The 18635-nt window shown below is 40.7% G+C and overlaps 2 protein-coding genes across 2 annotated transcripts; one reads left to right on the forward strand and one right to left on the reverse strand.

The window, feature by feature from the left end:
- Positions 1-10360: 10360 nt before the first annotated feature.
- Positions 10361-12998, reverse strand: LOC108777849 (trichohyalin-like). The gene is made up of 2 exons (XM_018544830.1): positions 12480-12998; positions 10361-12316 (listed from the first exon to the last, which is right to left on the reverse strand). The coding sequence occupies exons 1-2, from the start codon at positions 12996-12998 to the stop codon at positions 10361-10363; spliced, it is 2475 nt and encodes an 824-aa protein (XP_018400332.1).
- Positions 12999-14329: 1331 nt separating this feature from the next.
- Positions 14330-17396, forward strand: LOC108777850 (uncharacterized). The gene is made up of 5 exons (XM_018544831.1): positions 14330-14385; positions 14866-15054; positions 15164-15337; positions 15647-15796; positions 17282-17396. Exons 1-5 carry the CDS (start codon positions 14330-14332, stop codon positions 17394-17396), a joined length of 684 nt encoding a protein of 227 aa, XP_018400333.1.
- Positions 17397-18635: the final 1239 nt, after the last annotated feature.

An 18635-nucleotide genomic window follows, 5' to 3' on the forward strand; every position in this document is an offset into this window, starting at 1 on the left:
GATTGTCGTGTTTGCAGGCGGCCTACGAGCTCTGTCACCTCTAAAATAAACCGCTTCCAATTTAGAGGGCGAGATCGAGAGTCTCATGACGTTGCGACACGTCCGCCACCGCTTCGTTGGCACTGAGTATAGCTTCACTCCAGGACTGGCCACCAGCCAAGACAAAAGTGTCGTCAGTGTATGATACCATCTTGCAGTCTGCCGGCAAATCCGCGTTTCGAAGCACTTCGTTGTACCCCAGGATCTACAGGTAAAGTACGAGAACCGAGCCCTGGGGTACTCCTCTTTCGATTTCACGTGTGCGGATGACACCCTCTCCGTCCGTATATGAAAGTAGCCTGTCTGACAGATAGGATCTTAAAATTCTGCGCAAGTACAGCGGGATCTTGATGTTACTTAACGCTTGACCGATTTCTTCCCACGGGAGGGAGTTAAAGGCGTTCGATATATTAATCGAAACGCCTATAACTACTCCTCCCGTGGATTCTATAAGTTCTTCGACAAAGCCTCTTACATTGAGGATTGTATCAGTGGTGCTTCGCCCCTTTCTGAAACCATACTGTGCCGTATTCAACCTCGAACCTCCAAAGGGGAGGTCCAGGAAGTTGTTCAGTCTAGCCACAATAATTCTCTCAAATATTTTGGCTTCCTCGTCCAACAGGCAGATTGGCCTGTAGTCAGCGAGATGATTCGCTGGCTTACTCTCCTTACGAAGTAGGACCAGCTTGGATTTCTTCCAGATTTTTGGAAATACACCAGTCTTAAGGCATCGTGTGAATAGCTCACATAAATGAGCGTGAATCGGAACCATCGCGCGGAACCACGCCTGATTAGGCCACACCCGACGGACCAGGGGCCGCATTTTTCTGCCTCATTCTTCTAACGGCAACTTTAATTTCGTCGGTTGTCACTTCCAAGTCCGGAGTCCACTGTCCAGGGCCCGATGCAGGTAACTCCTCGGATTCTATCCATCTAGTCTCCTCTTCCGTCGGGAGAGGAAATAAGACCCTTATCACCTCATTCAAAAAGTGTGGGTCTAAGGACTCTGTGTAGGGAACCGTCCAGTATCTTAGTTTGTTAAGAACCAAACGGCAGGCTGTTCCCCACGGGTCTGCGTTAAGCGATAAGAGGAGGTCTTTCCAAGACTTCTCCTTCTCTTTATGAATCTCTGATCGCAATTCCCTCTTGGCCATTCTGTATGCGGAGATTTTCTGCTCCATCTCTTCCTGGATCGCATTTTTGCGCTTCGCTTTCTTAATACATCGACGAGCCTTCATCGCCTCACTTTGCAGTTCCGCGATTCTCTGACTCCACTAATGCATAGCCCGTTTGCGCTTGAACCTACTTCTCGGCATGGCCGTGTCGCAGGCTTCGACCATTCTCCTTTGTAATTCAGCAGCCCTCTCGTGTACGTCCATCGGGATCTCGTTATCCTGAGCAGAGTATTTCTCAGGCCAGGAGCTGTTGATAAGCGCAGCCTCCAAGAAGTCCATCCATCTTTTTAACAGCCCAGCGCTGCTCCTTGATAGCATGTGTGGCGTACTTTGCTACGTCGTTGGAAAAATTGATCTCACTCGATTGCAGAGGATATTCTATGATGGAAAAGCGATTAGGCGGATAGAACAAAACTTTGCGTTCTGTATATATAATCTTTAATAATAATTTCCACGAGATAACGAGAACGAATAGTATATTAGTACATAAGGAAAGGTAAGTATATAGAGTTTCTACACGCTAAGTAAAGAAAGGCTGTACTGCGCTGAGCATGCCGCGGTGGCAGGAACTGAAACTAAAAAGTAACTAGGGAGACGCCACAGTACTCCCCTCCTAGTAGTTTGAATTAACCCATTAACCGCTGAATGGAATTTTACCTCGAGTTCAGCGTTTATTTTTCGTATGAAACATATAAGGAAAAAAATCGAGAATACATGAATTTTATAGTTTCAAGGTCGCTCTTTCGAATGGCGATGAGAAAATTTTCAAAAATTGCAATTTCCAATATTTTTTTGCAAAAATTTGTAAAAAATCATGATTTTCAGACTCATTTTTTTTCGTTTCTCATAAAATTTTTTGTCAAAACGCATTCGTATCGACTTAAAATAAGTCATAAACGTGCACCCGATGTGTCCACTAAAGGAATCCATCATACTTGATTTTTTTTTTATTGTCTTATTAACAGAATGGCGGTCGATACGACGACATATTTGTGCGTTTTTCAAAATTGCCCATCATCTAACATGAAAGTAATTCTATTTGAACAAAACTCATTACTCAGGGGTTTTTGGGGTCGCTGATTACGAATTAGTTTTGTTAAATTCAAAATGGCGGATCCAATATGGCGGACCCAAAATATTAAATATTCATCGATTTTTGTGGTTTTCAGTATCTTTATGGTTTTTCAGTCGCTGATTCCGAATTCATGATCAGATTTTCGAAATTCAAGATGGCGGACCCAATATGGCGGGCGAAAAATATTAAATATTCATAGATTTTTGTGATTTTCAATATCCGCATGTTTTTTGGGTCGCTGATAACGAATTTGTGGTCAGATATTCAAAATTCAAAATGACGTCTTCAAAATAGCGGGCACCATCTCTAAAATTTCAAATTACGCAAATGAAAAAAATTTCTTCGTATTGTATGCAAAATTGTCAAGAAAAAGTGTCTCTTGTGATTTTTATCTAAATCACACTGTTTCCAAGAAAAAAAATTACATTTCTATAATGCAATGATAAAACTCAAATCAAGGACACTTCTGCACATTTTTCTTTATTTGGTTCCTTTGTTTTTTATTCGCTTATTTTATATATTATATAATTATAAAAACACGGGGTTGCAATTATTAATTGTTATAAATTCTTGTAATATGAAAATATGCTATATGGTCCCTTATTATAAAAAAATAAACACCATTTTTTTATGAATGTTATTCTTTATTTAGAAAGGAAAGTACGTTACAAAGTTATAAATAAATTATACAAACAAATACATCAAATTAAAAAATCACCTATTGGTTCGACACTAAACGCTGCACGAATTCTCCCGCGGATAGCATCGCCGCCTAGTGGCAGTAAGTATGACTAATCTTATCCGCAATCATTATGAGGATGGACCAGCTCGGTGAATTTCGCCATAAAAATCATTGCACATAAAATTGGATGCTAGACTATTGTCTAGTAGTAACGTAGTAGTAACGTAGTTATCTAGTAATAATATAAGGGTTGAGCAAACGGTCTACCAACAGCACTCGCTCTTTGAGTACTGGTTCTGGAAAATGACTTCAAATATTTGTTATGCTTGAATGGATAAATTTTTTTATTACTAAATTAATAACTTATTATTTATATTACGAAATTTAATGTCACCGATGCGTAGTCACTAAATCTTTATCTATGATTTGAGTCTTATCATTGCATTATGAAAATGTAAATTTTTTTCTCGGAAACAGTGTGATTTAAATAAAAATCACAAGAGACACTTTTTCTTGACAATTTTGCATACAATACGAAGAAAATTTTTTTCATTTGCGTAATTTGAAATTTTAGAGATGGTGCCCGCTATTTTGAAGACGCCATTTTGAATTTTGAATATCTGACCACAAATTCGTTATCAGCGACCCAAAAAACATGCGGATATTGAAAATCACAAAAATATATGAATATTTAATATTTTGGGTCCGCCATATTGGATCCGCCATTTTGAATTTTGAATATCTGACCACAAATTCGTTATCAGCGACCCAAAAAACATGCGGATATTGAAAATCACAAAAATATATGAATATTTAATATTTTTCGCCCGCCATATTGGGTCCGCCATCTTGAATTTCGAAAATCTGATCATGAATTCGGAATCAGCGACTGAAAAACCATAAAGATACTGAAAACCACAAAAATCGATGAATATTTAATACTTTGGGTCCGCCATATTGGATCCGCCATTTTGAATTTAACAAAACTAATTCGTAATCAGCGACCCCAAAAACCCCTGAGTAATGAGTTTTGTTCAAATAGAATTACTTTCATGTTAGATGATGGGCAATTTTGAAAAACGCACAAATATGTCGTCGTATCGACCGCCATTCTGTTAATAAGACAATAAAAAAAAAAAAATCAAGTATGATGGATTCCTTTAGTGGACACATCGGGTGCACGTTTATGACTTATTTTAAGTCGATACGAATGCGTTTTGACAAAAAATTTTATGAGAAACGAAAAAAAATGATTCTGAAAATTATGATTTTTTACATATTTTGCAAAAAAATATTGGAAATTGCAATTTTTTGAAATTTTTCTCATCGCCATTCGAAAGAGCGACCTTGAAACTATAAAATTTATGTATTCTCGATTTTTTTCCTTATATGAAACATCATACGAGAAATAAACGCTGAACTCGAGGTAAAATTCCAGTACATTCAGCGGTTAATGGGTTAAACTGCGAAATGAATATGTTTGCTAACAGAAGACTGTTGCGTAGAGGTTACTGGAGCTAGACGATTCTGGTCTGCTGTCTCGTAAGCGTTGTCTGGAGGTGGTTTCTCGAAAAAGGCTGGACGGAGACGCTCTGTGCTAACTGTCGTTGGTCTTCCGTTGATGTTTACCAAAAATACTTCATCAGTGGGCCTCTCGATTACTTCGAAGGGTCCTTCGTAAGACGGTTCCAAGGGTTTGCGAAGTGAGTCCACCCTTACGAACACGTGAGAACACGTAGGAAGAGATTTGTGTACGAAAGACTTGGTTCTGTCGTGATGACTTGTAGGCGTGAATCTGAGCTGTCGCATAGTCTGACGGAGATTTTATAAGAACAAATGAGGTTCATTAGACTTAATATCTGTGAAAAACTCACCAGGCAAGGAGAGTGGAATCCCGTAAACGAGTTCTGCTGCGGAGGCGTGAATGTCTTCTTTAAAGCTCATCCGCAGGCCCAGAAAGATTAGAGGTATAACGTCTACCTAATGTTGTGTGGTTTGACATCTTATTGTTGTCTTGAGTGTACGATGCCAGCGTTCGATTATGCCATTAGATGCAGGGTGGTAGGCTGTGGTGTGAATTTTCTTTGCTCCGATCAACTTCGCGAGAGCTGAGAAGAGCTGTGATTCGAACTGTGTGCCTCGGTCTGTGATTATTGTAGCGGGCGTGCCGAATCTGGCTATCCATGCAGAGAGGAAAACCTGTGCCACGGTGTCTGCTAGTACATCTGGAATTGGAATGGCTTCAGGCCAGCGGTATAGCGATCAATTATTGTGAGGCAGTATTTGAAGTTTTTGGAAGGAGGTAATGATCCGACTATGTCGATATGTACATGTTTGAAGCGTTCATCTGGAACGGATATTTTTTCTGGAGTGTTGATGGTGTGTCTATGGATCTTGTTTCGCTGACAAGTGAGGCATGTGCGTGCCCATTCGGTGATGTCTTTACGCATTGACGGCCATACGAATCGTTGTGCGATTAACTTGCGAGTTGTCTTTCCACTGGGGTGAGCAAGATTGTGGACGGTGTTAAAGATTTGACGTCTTAATTGCTGAGGAATGTATGGTCTGACGTCTTTATCCGAAATATCACAGTATAATGTTACGTTGCAGTCGCTGAAGTGTAACTTCCGAAGATCTAGGGATGAAGAGTTGGAACGTAGAAGTTCCTTGAGCTCATCGTCATCTAGTTGAGCTTGACTGAGTTCTTCAGTGGTAACTATCACGAGCATGTCAATGATTTGAATGCGCGAAAGTGAGTCAGGTACAAGATTTTCTTTTCCGGCGATGTGAATTATTCGAGTGGTAAATTGTGCAATGAAATTGAGATGACGTGATTGTCTAGAAGTCGCTTTTTCGGATTTCTGTTGAAAAGCGTGAATGAGAGGTTTGTGATCCGTTTTAATGAGCAATTCTTGTCCTTCGAGTAGGTGTCTGAAAAATTTTAATGCGCTATATATTGCGAGAAGTTCTCGATCGTATGTGCTGTATTTGCGTTGTGACGAAGTAAGCTTTTTGGAGTAGAATCCTAGTGGTTGCCAAGTTATTGATAAACTGTTCGAGAGTAGCGCCCATTGCAAAGTCTGAAGCGTCTGTGGATAGGACTAGAACGGTGTTGGATCTCGGGTGAGCTAAAAGGGAAGTATTGACAAGCTGCTGCTTGGTTTTCTCAAATGCGTCTTCTAGTTCCTTTGTGCAATTGATTTTCGTTTTATCTTTTTCCTTGGTGCCAGCGAGGATTGCATGAAAAGGAGCTTGAACGTGAGCTGCGTTTTTAATAAATCTACGGTAGAAATTGATTATTCCGACAGACTTACAAAGATCTTGCAAATTTTTAGGCCTCGGGTAGTTTTGAATGGCAGTGACACGGTCTTTGAGAGGTTGAGTACCAAACTCGCTGATGTGATATCCTAAGAAGTTTATTTGTTCAACGCCAAGGACGCATTTATAGTAATTAATTGAAAGGCCATATTTGCGTAATCGGTCGAAGACTATACGTAGGTGCTTGGTGTGTTCTTCGTGACTAGATCAAGCGATTAAAATGTCGTCTATATATGGGTAACAAAAATCTAGACCTCTTAAAGCGGTATCTATTAGACGTTGAAACGTTTGGGCAGCATTTCTAAGTCCGAAGGTCATTACGTTGAATTCGAAGAGTCCGAATGGAGTAATTACTGCTGTTTTTGGACGGTCTTCTACTGCGACAGGTACTTGATAGAAGGCGCGCGCAAGATCGAGCTTTGAGAATACTTTGCAAGAGTGCAATGCGTAGGAAAAATCATGAATATGCCTTAAAGGGTATCTGTCTGGAATCGTTAACGTGTTAAGGCGACGATAATCGCCGCATGCACGCCAACCATCATTTTTTAGGAACGAGGTGAAGGGGCGATGCCCATTGACTAGAAGATGGTTTGCATAGGCTTTCACGAAGCATTAACTCAAATTCGGCTTTTGCGGAACGATATTTATCCGGAGGCAAACGTCGCGCGCGTTCTGCTACGGGAGCGCCTTTAGTTGTAATATAATGCTGAACGTCGTGTGTATTTTCTTTGCGCGGGCCGGATCTTGTAATATCTAAGTATTCTTTAAACAAATCGTAATACTTGCAATTATGATTTATCGTGGAAAGGGTAGGTGTGTTTGTTCTACTCACTCTGCCTTGAGCATGGAGATGCGTAGTTACATCTAGGAGGCGATGGTCTGCCACGTCGACGAGTAACTTATAATGTGTAAGGAAATCGGCGCCTAAAATTGGCTGTCGAACGTCGGCGACAATAAACTTCCATGTAAATTGACGTCTCAAGCCAAGATTCAGGTCAAGAGTTCTGTCTCCAAAGGTCCGAATTTCTGTGCCGTTTACTGCAAAAAGTTTAAAATCTGATCGGTATTTGGATTTGGCATAACGTTTTGGAATCACTGATATGTCGGCTCCTGTGTCTACAAGATAGACTTCTCCTGTCTTACGATTTCTGAGAAATAGGCGGTTCTTGTTGGTGACGCTGCTCCCGGACGCCTGTGACTGGAAGAGCGTTTCTAGTTTTCCAGCTGCTTATTTTTTTGCCATGAGCAAGGGGATTGGCACTTCCTAGCCTCGCTGCCACACCTTGCATGATAGTAGCACAGCTCGCTCTTGTCGACCTTGTGCTGGCGTGATGAGGATCTCTTCCGCTGGAATCTGTTTCTTCTACCGCGTGAGCGGCTTCTGGAACGCAATCGTGTAGACAGATTCGATCGTGGTTCTGAGCTCGGCGATTTGTTGGTCTATGGAATCGGCTGCTTGTGGGGAGCTTGCAACAGCGAGTGCTGAAATGGATGGTTTATATAGTTCTATGACTTTATCAGCTTGTAACGCTAACTTAAATAAGTCTTCCCCATCTGATATAGCTAGCACTGCTCTCACGCTATCAGGAAGCTGTTCTAGAAATAGCGTGCGTAGAACGGAATCGGTACAGTGACCTCCAGCCAAATGACGCAGTCGTTGGAGAAAAACGGAAGGTTTATCGTCTTCGATCTCGTGGCTGCGCAAGAGTTTCCTTAACCTCGACTGGTTAATCCCCTCGAGAGTATTGATAATTCTGTTTTTTATGGCTAGATATTTTCCTTCGAGAGGTGGCTCGTCAGGATGTCTGCAACGATTGGTAAGATCGAGGGTTCTAGGTTAACGATGACGTACCTGAACTTCGTTTCGTCGGCGACGACTCTGGAGATACTGAACGCAGCCTCGACCTGCGCGAACCACAAGGATGGATTGTCGTTCCAGAATGGCGGTAACTTGACTCTTTGCGTCGCCTGTATCAGTGGGGGCCCTAGAACGGCTCCTTCGCCGCCGTAGGCTTGCTCTAACATTTCAGGCTGCGTGCCTTTGCCCATCGTGCTCGGCGCGGTACCTCTCGGTGGCGAGTGATCCAACGACATTTTGACGATATCACGTCGGGGTCACCAATTGTGGCGTACTTTGCTACGTCGTTGGAGAAATTGATCTCACTCGATAGCAGAGGATATTTTATGATGGAAAAGCGATTAGGCGGATAGAACAAGACTTTGCGTTCTGTATATATAATCTTTAATAATAATTTCCACGAGGTAACGAGAACAAATAGTATATTAGTACATAAGGAAAGGTAAGTATATAGAGTTTCTACACGCTAAGTAAAGAAAGGCTGTACTGCGCTTAGCGCGCCGCGGTGGCAGGAACTGAAACTAAAAAGTAACTAGGAAGTAACTAGGGAAACGCCACACATGTCTTCGTTCCTGTGCTTTATACAAACCTATTCGCATCTTGATGAAGAGATGATCTGGGTTTCCTCTTGGAGAACCTCCCAATTGGAGACTCTGTTTCGTAGACTGTACGTAATCCACGTGATGTCCACGATGGATTGGCCAGAAGACGTGACGCAGGTGTGATTTTCACCCGAGTTGGCACAGTGTAGGGCCAGCGATAGGGCCTATTCTTCAAAGGTTCTTTCTCTTGGGTTTGTGATCTTTTCACCCCATAAGGTTGACTTTGCATTAAAATCATCCCCCACCTCAGCAGGGTGGTTTAAATGATTTTGGAGATGATTTCCCAGATCTTCGAGGAAATCCTCAAATTCGCTTAGAGGTGCGTTAGGGGTAAAATACGCTTGTAACGTATATCTCTCCCCACTTCACTGTCACATAGCCTTTGCCTGAGCCAACCTTAGTGAACGGGAGTGGATGTTTGCTTCTTCTCCATATAATCGCAGTGTCTCCGATCTGGTCACCCGCCCAGTATGGGTGGTCTAGAATCTTATTTGGTTCGGAGATTATTGCTAAGCCCGCATCGTGAGCGATCATAGCCTGGGAAAGGATGTCATGAGCTTTTCTCGCTCTATTAAGATTGGCCTGTAGGATGTAATTCCATCAGTGTCTGCTGCCAGCTTATTATGCTCCGTCTCTACAGAGGTCTCTTGCCAGGTGTTGGTTTGAGCCTCTCCTTCTTTTGCCCATTCTAGGGATTTCAACCCTAACGGTGGATCCTGAGAGTCTGCGAAAAGGGCGTTTGTAGGCCCCTGCGTTGTATCGCCATCCCTTAAAGATAGGGGCTCTTGCGAGTTCTGAGTCCCAATTGCCTCGACATCCATAGGAGTCTGTTCGTCTTCAAGAGATGCAAACCTATTTCTCGTCGTAGGATCCGACCAATTGGAGATCTCCATATTGTTATCAGATTCATTCTGTGACTGGGTCCTTTTCTTGTCCATTTACGATTTTACCTCATTAGGGCCACCCCTCTTCTTTATATTTTAAGAGGTCTCCTTCGCTATTGAAATCTGTGCCTTGTTCCTTTGAAGTTTATCCTTTTGTTTGAGGTCTCTCTCGTTCTTTAGGATCGCAGGCTCTGCCTCCCATTCGATGATTCGAAGGGGCACCCGCGGCTTCACATATCACGCACTTGGCAGTGTTAATATAATTCCGTGCCATGAGACCTTTTCCTCCACATCTATAGCAATCCATGCTTCGGTCGTTGGGGCTCTTACATTCGAGTCTAACATGTCCATACTCCATGCACCGATAGCATTGGAGTCTCCTTGCTGGGAGAAGCGAAACTCTAGCGCTGGACCATCCCATGTGTATCTTTTTTATCCGCCAGGTCATTTGCGATTCTGACTGGGCATTTGATTAGGGTTGTGCCCATTCTGTTTCTTGCCCTAGAAATCGGGTTTATGATGATGTCCGCATGATTACAATTATACGTGTGACAAATCCAGAATAAGATGTCAGTCGTCGTGATTGAGTCGTCGAGGTAGGATATTCTTAAGTTGGACGTGATTGTCGGCCGTGATATTTTAATCTCCTGACTATCCTGGAAAACTTCCTGGAGTTTATTAGCCAGGGCATCCGCTTTCATTTCATTTTCCGGCCCCGGGATCTCAATCAGAAAGGCCCAGTTTTGGCCTTCCTCGACCGCAGTTCAGTGATACCAAGTTCACCGACGTTTATCTTTTCTTTAGCTTGCCTGAGCGTCTCTGCATAGGCGATCTTATTGTTATTATCATTTGCGTCACCTTGCAGAAAGATCTGGACTGCCGCCGTCTTTGGAGATTTCCTTCTTTTCATTTCCTTGTTCTTAACGTTTAGACCTGATCGTGCTCCCTTGCCTTGTTGCCTGTCCGTAGACTTCTGCCTGCTAGCCTGTTTTTCTCTCCTACCTAGAACTGTAGTCCACGCACCTTTGTCTTGCGATTGTGATGTCCTAGATCTGGATTTGGATCTAGTTCTATTTCCTTCCTTTTGCGTAGGAAAAGCGACCTTTCTCCCTGATCCTGAGAGGTCACGTCGACTTTGTGAGCTGTTTGGGACCTGTTTAGCACCTATCTCCTCTCTAATAACTTCTCTAATCAGGTCCTTAAGATTCTGACTCGAGTCCTCATTCTGTTTCTCCTGCTGCTGTCCCTTCTTCTTCTTCTTCATAGCTTGTTTAGGCATTTTCTGATTTCCCTCTCTGTCTTTAACCGAGAGTATCTTTCCGTTTACTATTTCAAGCTTTTGGCTCCCACTTAAGATTACATCTTTGATAATTGATGGCTTGCCTCTATTACTAGGAAGATTTTGGAGTGGTGGCCATTCCTCTTCCGGTGGAAGCACCACTTTTTCAATGGTTTCTTCCTCACTAATGTCCATTTCCCGATAATTGCTAGGGTTAGGATCTTCAGTCTCCTTCTGCGCTGTTCGGCTAGATCTCAGCGACTTCTTCCTCGTGATGGATTCCTCGATAAAGTCATTATCCTTTGACGAACCAGCTTTGACTGTCATGTTCTCTTTTGAATTGACTTCTCTGCGTCCGGTATCAATATCGTGGCTATCCTTCAGTTTTTTCCTATCTAAACATCTCTTAAGTTGATAGACCTCTTTTTCAAGTTGACTCGCTCGTTCCTCTGCTGTCTTAGTTCGAGACTTTTCTAGTTCTAGTTCGTTATTCATCCTTTTCTTTATACTTGCAATCTCTTTCTTAAGTAACACTATCTCGCTCGAGGTAGTTTCATCTCGGGAGCTCTCTGCCCTCTCGTGCAGGACCTGCAGGTCGATCATCATTGTTTGGGCGATCAACTGCAAAGTCTCCACGTAGGTCCCCTTGAGATTTCCAGAGGTTTTGGCAATACGAATAACTTCCAGTAGCCTCTGGTTGGCCGTCTCTGTAATTTCGTGGCTAGGTTGATCCTCCACTTCTTCAAGATATTTGTCAGAGTCTAGCTTCTTTCTCTTGCCTTTAAGTAGGCCTTTATACGTAAGCTGTCTGATTATTTCCTCACGTTTAAGTTGTAAGCGTCTATACTCTTCCTCGTTAACTTTCCTAAGCGCTTCTCTTGTAGAGATATATTTTTCTGCCTGCGAAAGTTTATCTCCTTTCTGAGTTAGATATGACTGCTTCGGGGGACGTCCCCTCTTCTTGGCCATTATAGGTTGCTTCTGTTCGACTAACGCGAATTTACCGGGGGGTTCGCTTAGATCTTCCTCTCCGTTATCAGAGGATATTATTCTCCTTTTCTGGGAGTTTCTGGTCTTTCTTATTACCCTAGTCTTTGACTTTGGGCCCGGCTTTCTAAAGAAAGAACCAGATTCCTCTTCCTCGCTATAGTCAGTTAGGCTCTCAAAGTCTTCCTCTATCAATGAGTCGAGTTGGTCAGACTCATTCCTCGTCGTAGTATCCTCTATGTAGGAGTCGGACTGGTTTAACGTCCTCCTCGTCGTCTCTTCTTCCTCATCACCCGGGTTTCCTCCGCCTATCCGATGGGAAGCAGGTGTGGAGCTCTTCTCGACTCCGGACCCTGGGGCTTCGCAGATGCTTTTTCCGCCGTTACCCCTGCGGTGCAGATAACGGCTGGCCCAGCGCTTGATAACGACGAGCGGGAAGCTGGGACAATACCTCCCATCTCACCGGTGTCCTGGATCCGAACCAGGACGTTTTTCTCTTTTTTATTCTCCATTCTTCATGTTTAAAATTTCTTCATGTTTAGTGGACTATTTTACAAGCGGTCCACCAGCGCCGGGTTACGTTTTCCTTCGAGTAAAAATCCATCTGTGGGTCGTTGTTCGCCCGGGACATTGGTCTTCTTCTGTTCATGGATACGATGGAGTGATGGATCCGCATAGCGGGGATGATCCCCATTGTCCTATTCTCCTCATTCTCTGTTAGTCGTCCAATAACGGTGGCAGGGAAATGGACCCGTGTTAACGGGGGGTGATTCCTGTCATCTTTTCTTTCCAGGTCATCGGAGTCATCCTCAGGAGCAATAGCAACCTTGGCGAGCCTCCAATGCCATCCCGTCCATCCGTAGGTAAGTACGTCGGTAGATCCGTAAGTCTGTCCTAGTCTCAGTCCACTGTTCGTTCGTTCGTCAGTCCTCCATCCCCATGTTTCCGGCCCCAGCCTACGCCGGCGGCCGACGCACATTGGGACCCAGGCATGAAGCCCGTCCAGCCGAGAACCCGGGTGCACCGTCAGCCGCAGCCAACGGCCCCCTGGGCCCCCGAGCGTTGAGAGACGAGAACCGGAATCGTCTCCCCTAATCATCGTGCAATGAGGGAGTCTTGAAAAGGACTCCCGTGGCATGGGGACATTCCGCGGCCAGGAGCACCCAGTCGCGGGCGTCCCCGCCTGGGGAAAGCACCCCCGCCTGTTCCCCGTCCTCCATGCCCCAGAGACCGCCCCGTCCCCGACGGGACGGGCGCGGGCTCCGGGGAATGGGCGACGGATGGCCCGCGAACAGCCACCCTCCCAGAGTAGGGAATCTCTATCCCTCTATCGGCCCCTGGTCACCGGGCGTTTGAAGTCGGAGTCGCCTTCTCCTACCTACCGGCACATTGGATCTTCGCCTACGAAAGACGGATCACCCAGGTACTCCCTCCCGCAGCCGGGCCCTAAAAAGGGCGCTGCACTGCGGGAGCAAAGCACCCTTGGGGTACCGGACCCGATCGTACAGTCTTCCTATTTAACGGGAGACTCCGTACTCTGGGATATTAGCATCCAGTTCCTCCGAAGAGGGCCCGGGTGAGCCCCAGTGCCACGACAAGGCTTCCCAGATCGCTGGAGAAAGTTTGAGCTTGTAACAACCTAACTTCCTCTAAACACTCAATATGAACAAGCTGCATGTTTTGTTACTGTTATTTGCATCGCTTCTAATAGCAACTGATATTGCTTGTATTGCAGCATGTATACATATGTGGCATATGCGAAGAAATATGCAATAATTTTGATGCAGTGCGCACACATCCATGTATAGAAAGCTACGAAAACGTCGTTGTAGACAACAACAATTATTTTTATCCTAGATGTAGTAAGTGACAGAATGTGTGTGTGTGTGTGTGTGTGTGTGCGCGTGTGTGTGAGAAATAAATAAATGAATGAATTTCTAAATTAATATATTTTTTACTATTGTAATGATCCATTGCTGCACAGGTAATAGAGAAATCGTCCGTCGGAGTGACGTAAATGGGGTAGAGGCAATAGTAGTGGACAGCGCACCGCTTCCCATAACTATTCATCAGGTTCACAAACCTGCACAGTCACTACAAAAAACTAATGTAGATGAAATACTTATCACTGAGGTGCATTTGCCATGGAATCAACGCATTTCTATAGCAAAGCGAGATCGAAGAACGATAGAAGAGTTGTGGGAAGAAGTTAGTAAAGCAACAAATGGTAATCGCCAATACAAACAAATGTTGTAATTGAACAATATTTTCAAGACAGTATTATACAAATTATTATCATGTTATTATTGCAGGAAAATATTTATCTGAAGATGCAAAAAGGAAATGGAAAAACCTGCGAGATTGATTTATACGGATAGTTGCATCCGAGAAGCTGTCAAGTGGTGCAGCAAGTAGCGGAACAAAAAAACAATGGCGGTTTTATCCATAGACATAGTATTACTAGACTGGGCATTCGAGGAGTGGGGGTAGACCCTGCGTAGAAAAGGACGTACTGATTTTGGTATCTGCGTTCTCTCTCTCGTTTCGCGCATGCGTCTACTAGAGAGAGGGGATCGAAAGAGGTGATGGGAGAAAATAACAGTAACGGAATCGTCGTGACTCTCGCCAGCGAGGTTATTTATAATTTAGAAGAAGAAGACGAAGTACGACGCATGTCGTGGCCCGGTTAGATCTTAGACTTAAAATGGTACGTATTCTTTGTTAAATATGCTTTTTGTGTTGTAAGTATAAAAGTACGTATTGTTCGTTAAACATGAGATTTATGTTATGTTTAAAATCAAAATGATAATTATAATTTTATAGACTGCGTAGGATGACTCAGTGTTGTGTATGTCGGGAAAGTTATTATCCTTTGTTCTCACGACAATTTCACAAGTAAGGCTTTAAATTTACAAGCTAAAATTTATAATACTTTAGTTTATAATACTAATGCAATGTATTTTTAGATTCCCAGGAAATATTGAAAGACGAGAAAAATGGTTTCGTAGCATTGGTTATACTGTCAATGCTTACGAGAATAAAAGAATTTGCAGTGATCATTTCACAGAAAATGATTATTATATTTGTGATATACGCTTTCAAAATCCTTCCAAAAGATTGAAGAAAACTGTAATTCCGTCTATTTTCACACAAACGTAATAATATTAATTAAGAATAGTTAAATATCATATAAAATACTATATGATATTTAATAAATACATCTGATTTAAAAAGTGTTTTTTAAATATGTTTGTTATACAACAGATCAGACGATAATACGAAAGAGTATTCAATAATTGAAATGCAACATAATAAAAATGATTCAGTCATGGACATCCACCGTGAATCTTCAATGGACATTCAACATGAATCTTCAATGGATCTTCTCCAACATCATACAGTTCCTAGTAAATCAACATTTGATACTAGCCGACAAAGGTAAAACACAAAATAAATATACGTGGGTGGTTCAAGTCAAACTGGAACTTTTAGGCCCGGTTGCACCAACACATTTTTATTTTAAGCGAGACTTAAAACTCTATCTATCTCGTTTTAAAGCCGAAAGGGAAACAGAGACAGAGACAGTTTAAGTTTCGCTTAAAATCGAAATCACGTTGATGCAATCAGGCCTTATTCTTATGTACATGAGAATAAATGTCCCGGTTTGACTTAAACCACCCACATACATTCTAATTTATTGGCTTATAATTTACTGGCTTATAAATATTATAAATATACATGTTTCAGTAAACAATCGAACAAAATGAAGATGTTTATAAAGACTGGGAAATATACGACAGAATGTCTTACAAGAACCGAGTTCGTTACGAATCGATCATGGATGAAATTAGCTAAAGGCCTTAATTATTACAAATATTTGAACAAACTTTTACTGAAGCGAAACAAACGCTTAGAAAATAATATTATTATTTTGAAGTCTCAATTACAATTATCAGAAAGTAAAAATTTGGTAAGAAATAATACTATAAATGCTCTAAAGGTAGGTAACATAATTTTTTAAATAAAATAGGTGCAATAAGTCTTGAGTCGTAAAATATAAAACGTTATACTAGCCAGTACAATGAAAAATAATTGCTTGTAATTCCAGAGTACCAATCTGTTAACGACTCGGAAAAAGAACAAGCGGTCTGTTCTCAAAAGAATTTCGATGGATGGAATAAATGATTAAAATGAAAATTATGAAAATGGTTTAGATTAAATCACATCGTTATCGTTATGGAGCTCTTAAAAATACGGTGGATCCTTATTTTATTATAATCTAATATTATTATTTAAATGTAATACTTTTTGTACTTCAAGTGTCGTATTAATAATTATTAATAACTACTCTTCGATACAAGCTTGGATATTATTTTTAAGTGAACCGCGAAAAATTCATCAGTTTTTTGAATTCAAATCTTAATAAACTACTTTTATATTTTGTGCACTAAGCATAACATATCGCAATTATTTTCTAGAAAATTGTAATCTGCAAATTGTAATGCTTTACTTATTATATATATGTATCTATGTATGTTCATTTTGATTATTAAATTTGAATATACACTCTTTTTATATGTTCACTTTGAACTGGCGCCTTTAATAATATATCAGTTACTTTTCATGGTAAGATGAAAATAAGCAAGGACTCTCAATAAAAATAATCAACATAAAATAGAAAGGGCGATATAAGAGTCAAACAATAAATTATCATTTAAAAATAATACTCAACTGTCAGTACATTTAATAAAAATTTTTGAAATTATATAAATATAAAACTAAGTATAACAATATAAAATAAAAAATATATAAATATAAAAAAATTTAAATTTAATTACATATTGCTACAAGTTTCGGCTCTAGGTTTGAGCCCTCCTCAGACGTTAAAAAAAACAGTGGACAAAATCATTCGCAGAAATTACATAGTACGGACTTCATTCTACTACCGTGGGTCTCCAACAGAAAAAAGACATTACAATTATACATGATTGAAAAGTCAATGTATAATTCAAATATCTGAAAAGATGGTAACAAACTTTCTATATAGATGTTAAAACAAATTATGTCAAAATTCTGCAAGACACTCACCAGGAAATTCACGGTAATATGTTAATTCAGTGTGTCGACATTGCTGTTACATCAATCCGATAAATTATAATAAATAAAAATTAAAAAGTTTAACATTGCAGACATTATGTCGATCGACTAATAACGTTAAGAGACAGATGTAGACTGAGCAAGAACAACAATTATAAAGTCAAACTTTATTTATAATGGGTACATACGCGTCATGAAGACCTTCAGTATCTGTTTGTAAGTTAAGACTATTTTTTTGTCTTTTAATATGAAGCATTTCAGATATTAAGCGTTTTCTATAACAAGGTTCTTCATCCAAGATTTTTATGTTGTCCCATTGAAAATCATGACCATACTTAAGTCTATGCTCAGTTATACAGAACGTTTAACAGAACGGGTAGAAGTGTTATGTCTAATGTGATTACGATGTTCAGTAATTCTAGTTTTCAATTGTCTGCTCGTCTGTCCAACATACGAAGCATCACAATCGTTGCACTGTATTTTATACACTACATTGTTTCTAGAAGTATGTGGACGTGTATCTTTCTGAACCTTAATGTATTTTCGCATTTTATTAGGACTATGGAACGATACTCTGATGTCATTATTATTAAAACGTTTAAATTTTTCTGTTTTTGAAGGAATAAATGGTACAGTCAGCCAGGTACAGAAAGATTATTTTGACTTACTTGCATAGCAAATTCATTAAACAGTGTATTAAAAATAACATTGTTCCTCAACATTTACATGTTTTAAGCAACCTAAATAAAAAATTTTTTAATCCGAGTTCTAACAAGAAATTTTCACACTGCAAAGAATTTTCCGTTCGAAGAATTTTGCATATCGAACTCAGTGATGCATATAGAGAAATCCAACACTACAAAATAATGTTGTTCCATATAGTAAGCATATTGTCAGGCTGTCTTCCTTTAAAAATCTGTGACGATTTCCTTAAAACACAAGAAAGATCATGTATGAATTTTTTCAGAAAAGAGGAAAAAAGATTGAATTCAAAATTTTCTTGGCTATCACAAAATAAAGAAAAACAAGTCCACGTAATCACAAAACCTATACAATATCAGCCTCACATTTCTTTGAAATCTTCCTCATTTTCATCTATGATTGTCATCTCTCCCAATGATCTTCCTTCACACAACAGCTCTTCTTTATCCACGGTCAGAGATAAGTGGTTTACCAATCTGTCGTCGGTTGACATTCCGTACAACATACAATGCTTTTTACAATTGGGAGAAAATTTTGCTCTTCCTTTTAATAAAAAAAGTAGGATTATTTTTGATTGTATAAAAAATATAGAGAGCAGTACTTTTAAAATGCCTATAAACAAAAAAATGACAGTAACCAATCACTCTATTCCTATACTTAACAATATTATCACATCATCATGTTTTACATCTTTGACAGATAAAACCATATTGAAACTAGAATCTGACACTGTAGAATTTTTTTCATAACATGACAATATTATTTTTACTCATGCAGATAAAGGAAACGTCACAGTAGCTATGGATAGAGAGGATTATATTTCTAAGATGAATTTGTTATTAAGTGATAGTAGAGTGTATAGGCCGGTTCAAAGCCATGGTCCTCTGAGGGGGGGTGAGGGGCGAGGGGAACCCGAGGCGCGGGGGGGTCTACGTCA

Source organism: Cyphomyrmex costatus, unplaced genomic scaffold, assembly GCF_001594065.2.
Source record: "Cyphomyrmex costatus isolate MS0001 unplaced genomic scaffold, Ccosl1.0 scaffold472, whole genome shotgun sequence".
Lineage (NCBI taxonomy): Eukaryota > Metazoa > Arthropoda > Insecta > Hymenoptera > Formicidae > Cyphomyrmex > Cyphomyrmex costatus.

What these genes read in the sequence shown, in the direction of transcription:
- LOC108777849 (XM_018544830.1), bottom strand. Translation starts at nt 12,998, where the DNA reads ATGATTAGGGGAGACGATTCCGGTTCTCGTCTCTCAACGCTCGGGGGC. An exon ending in ATTTTTACTCGAAGGAAAAC is followed by an intron (nt 12,317 to 12,479) that starts GTAACCCGGCGC and finishes GTCGTTATCAAG; the next exon opens with CGCTGGGCCAGCCGTTATCT.
- LOC108777850 (XM_018544831.1), top strand. Translation starts at nt 14,330, where the DNA reads ATGGCGGTTTTATCCATAGACATAGTATTACTAGACTGGGCATTCGAG. An exon ending in TGGGCATTCGAGGAGTGGGG is followed by an intron (nt 14,386 to 14,865) that starts GTAGACCCTGCG and finishes ATGTATTTTTAG; the next exon opens with ATTCCCAGGAAATATTGAAA. An exon ending in TTTGATACTAGCCGACAAAG is followed by an intron (nt 15,338 to 15,646) that starts GTAAAACACAAA and finishes TACATGTTTCAG; the next exon opens with TAAACAATCGAACAAAATGA.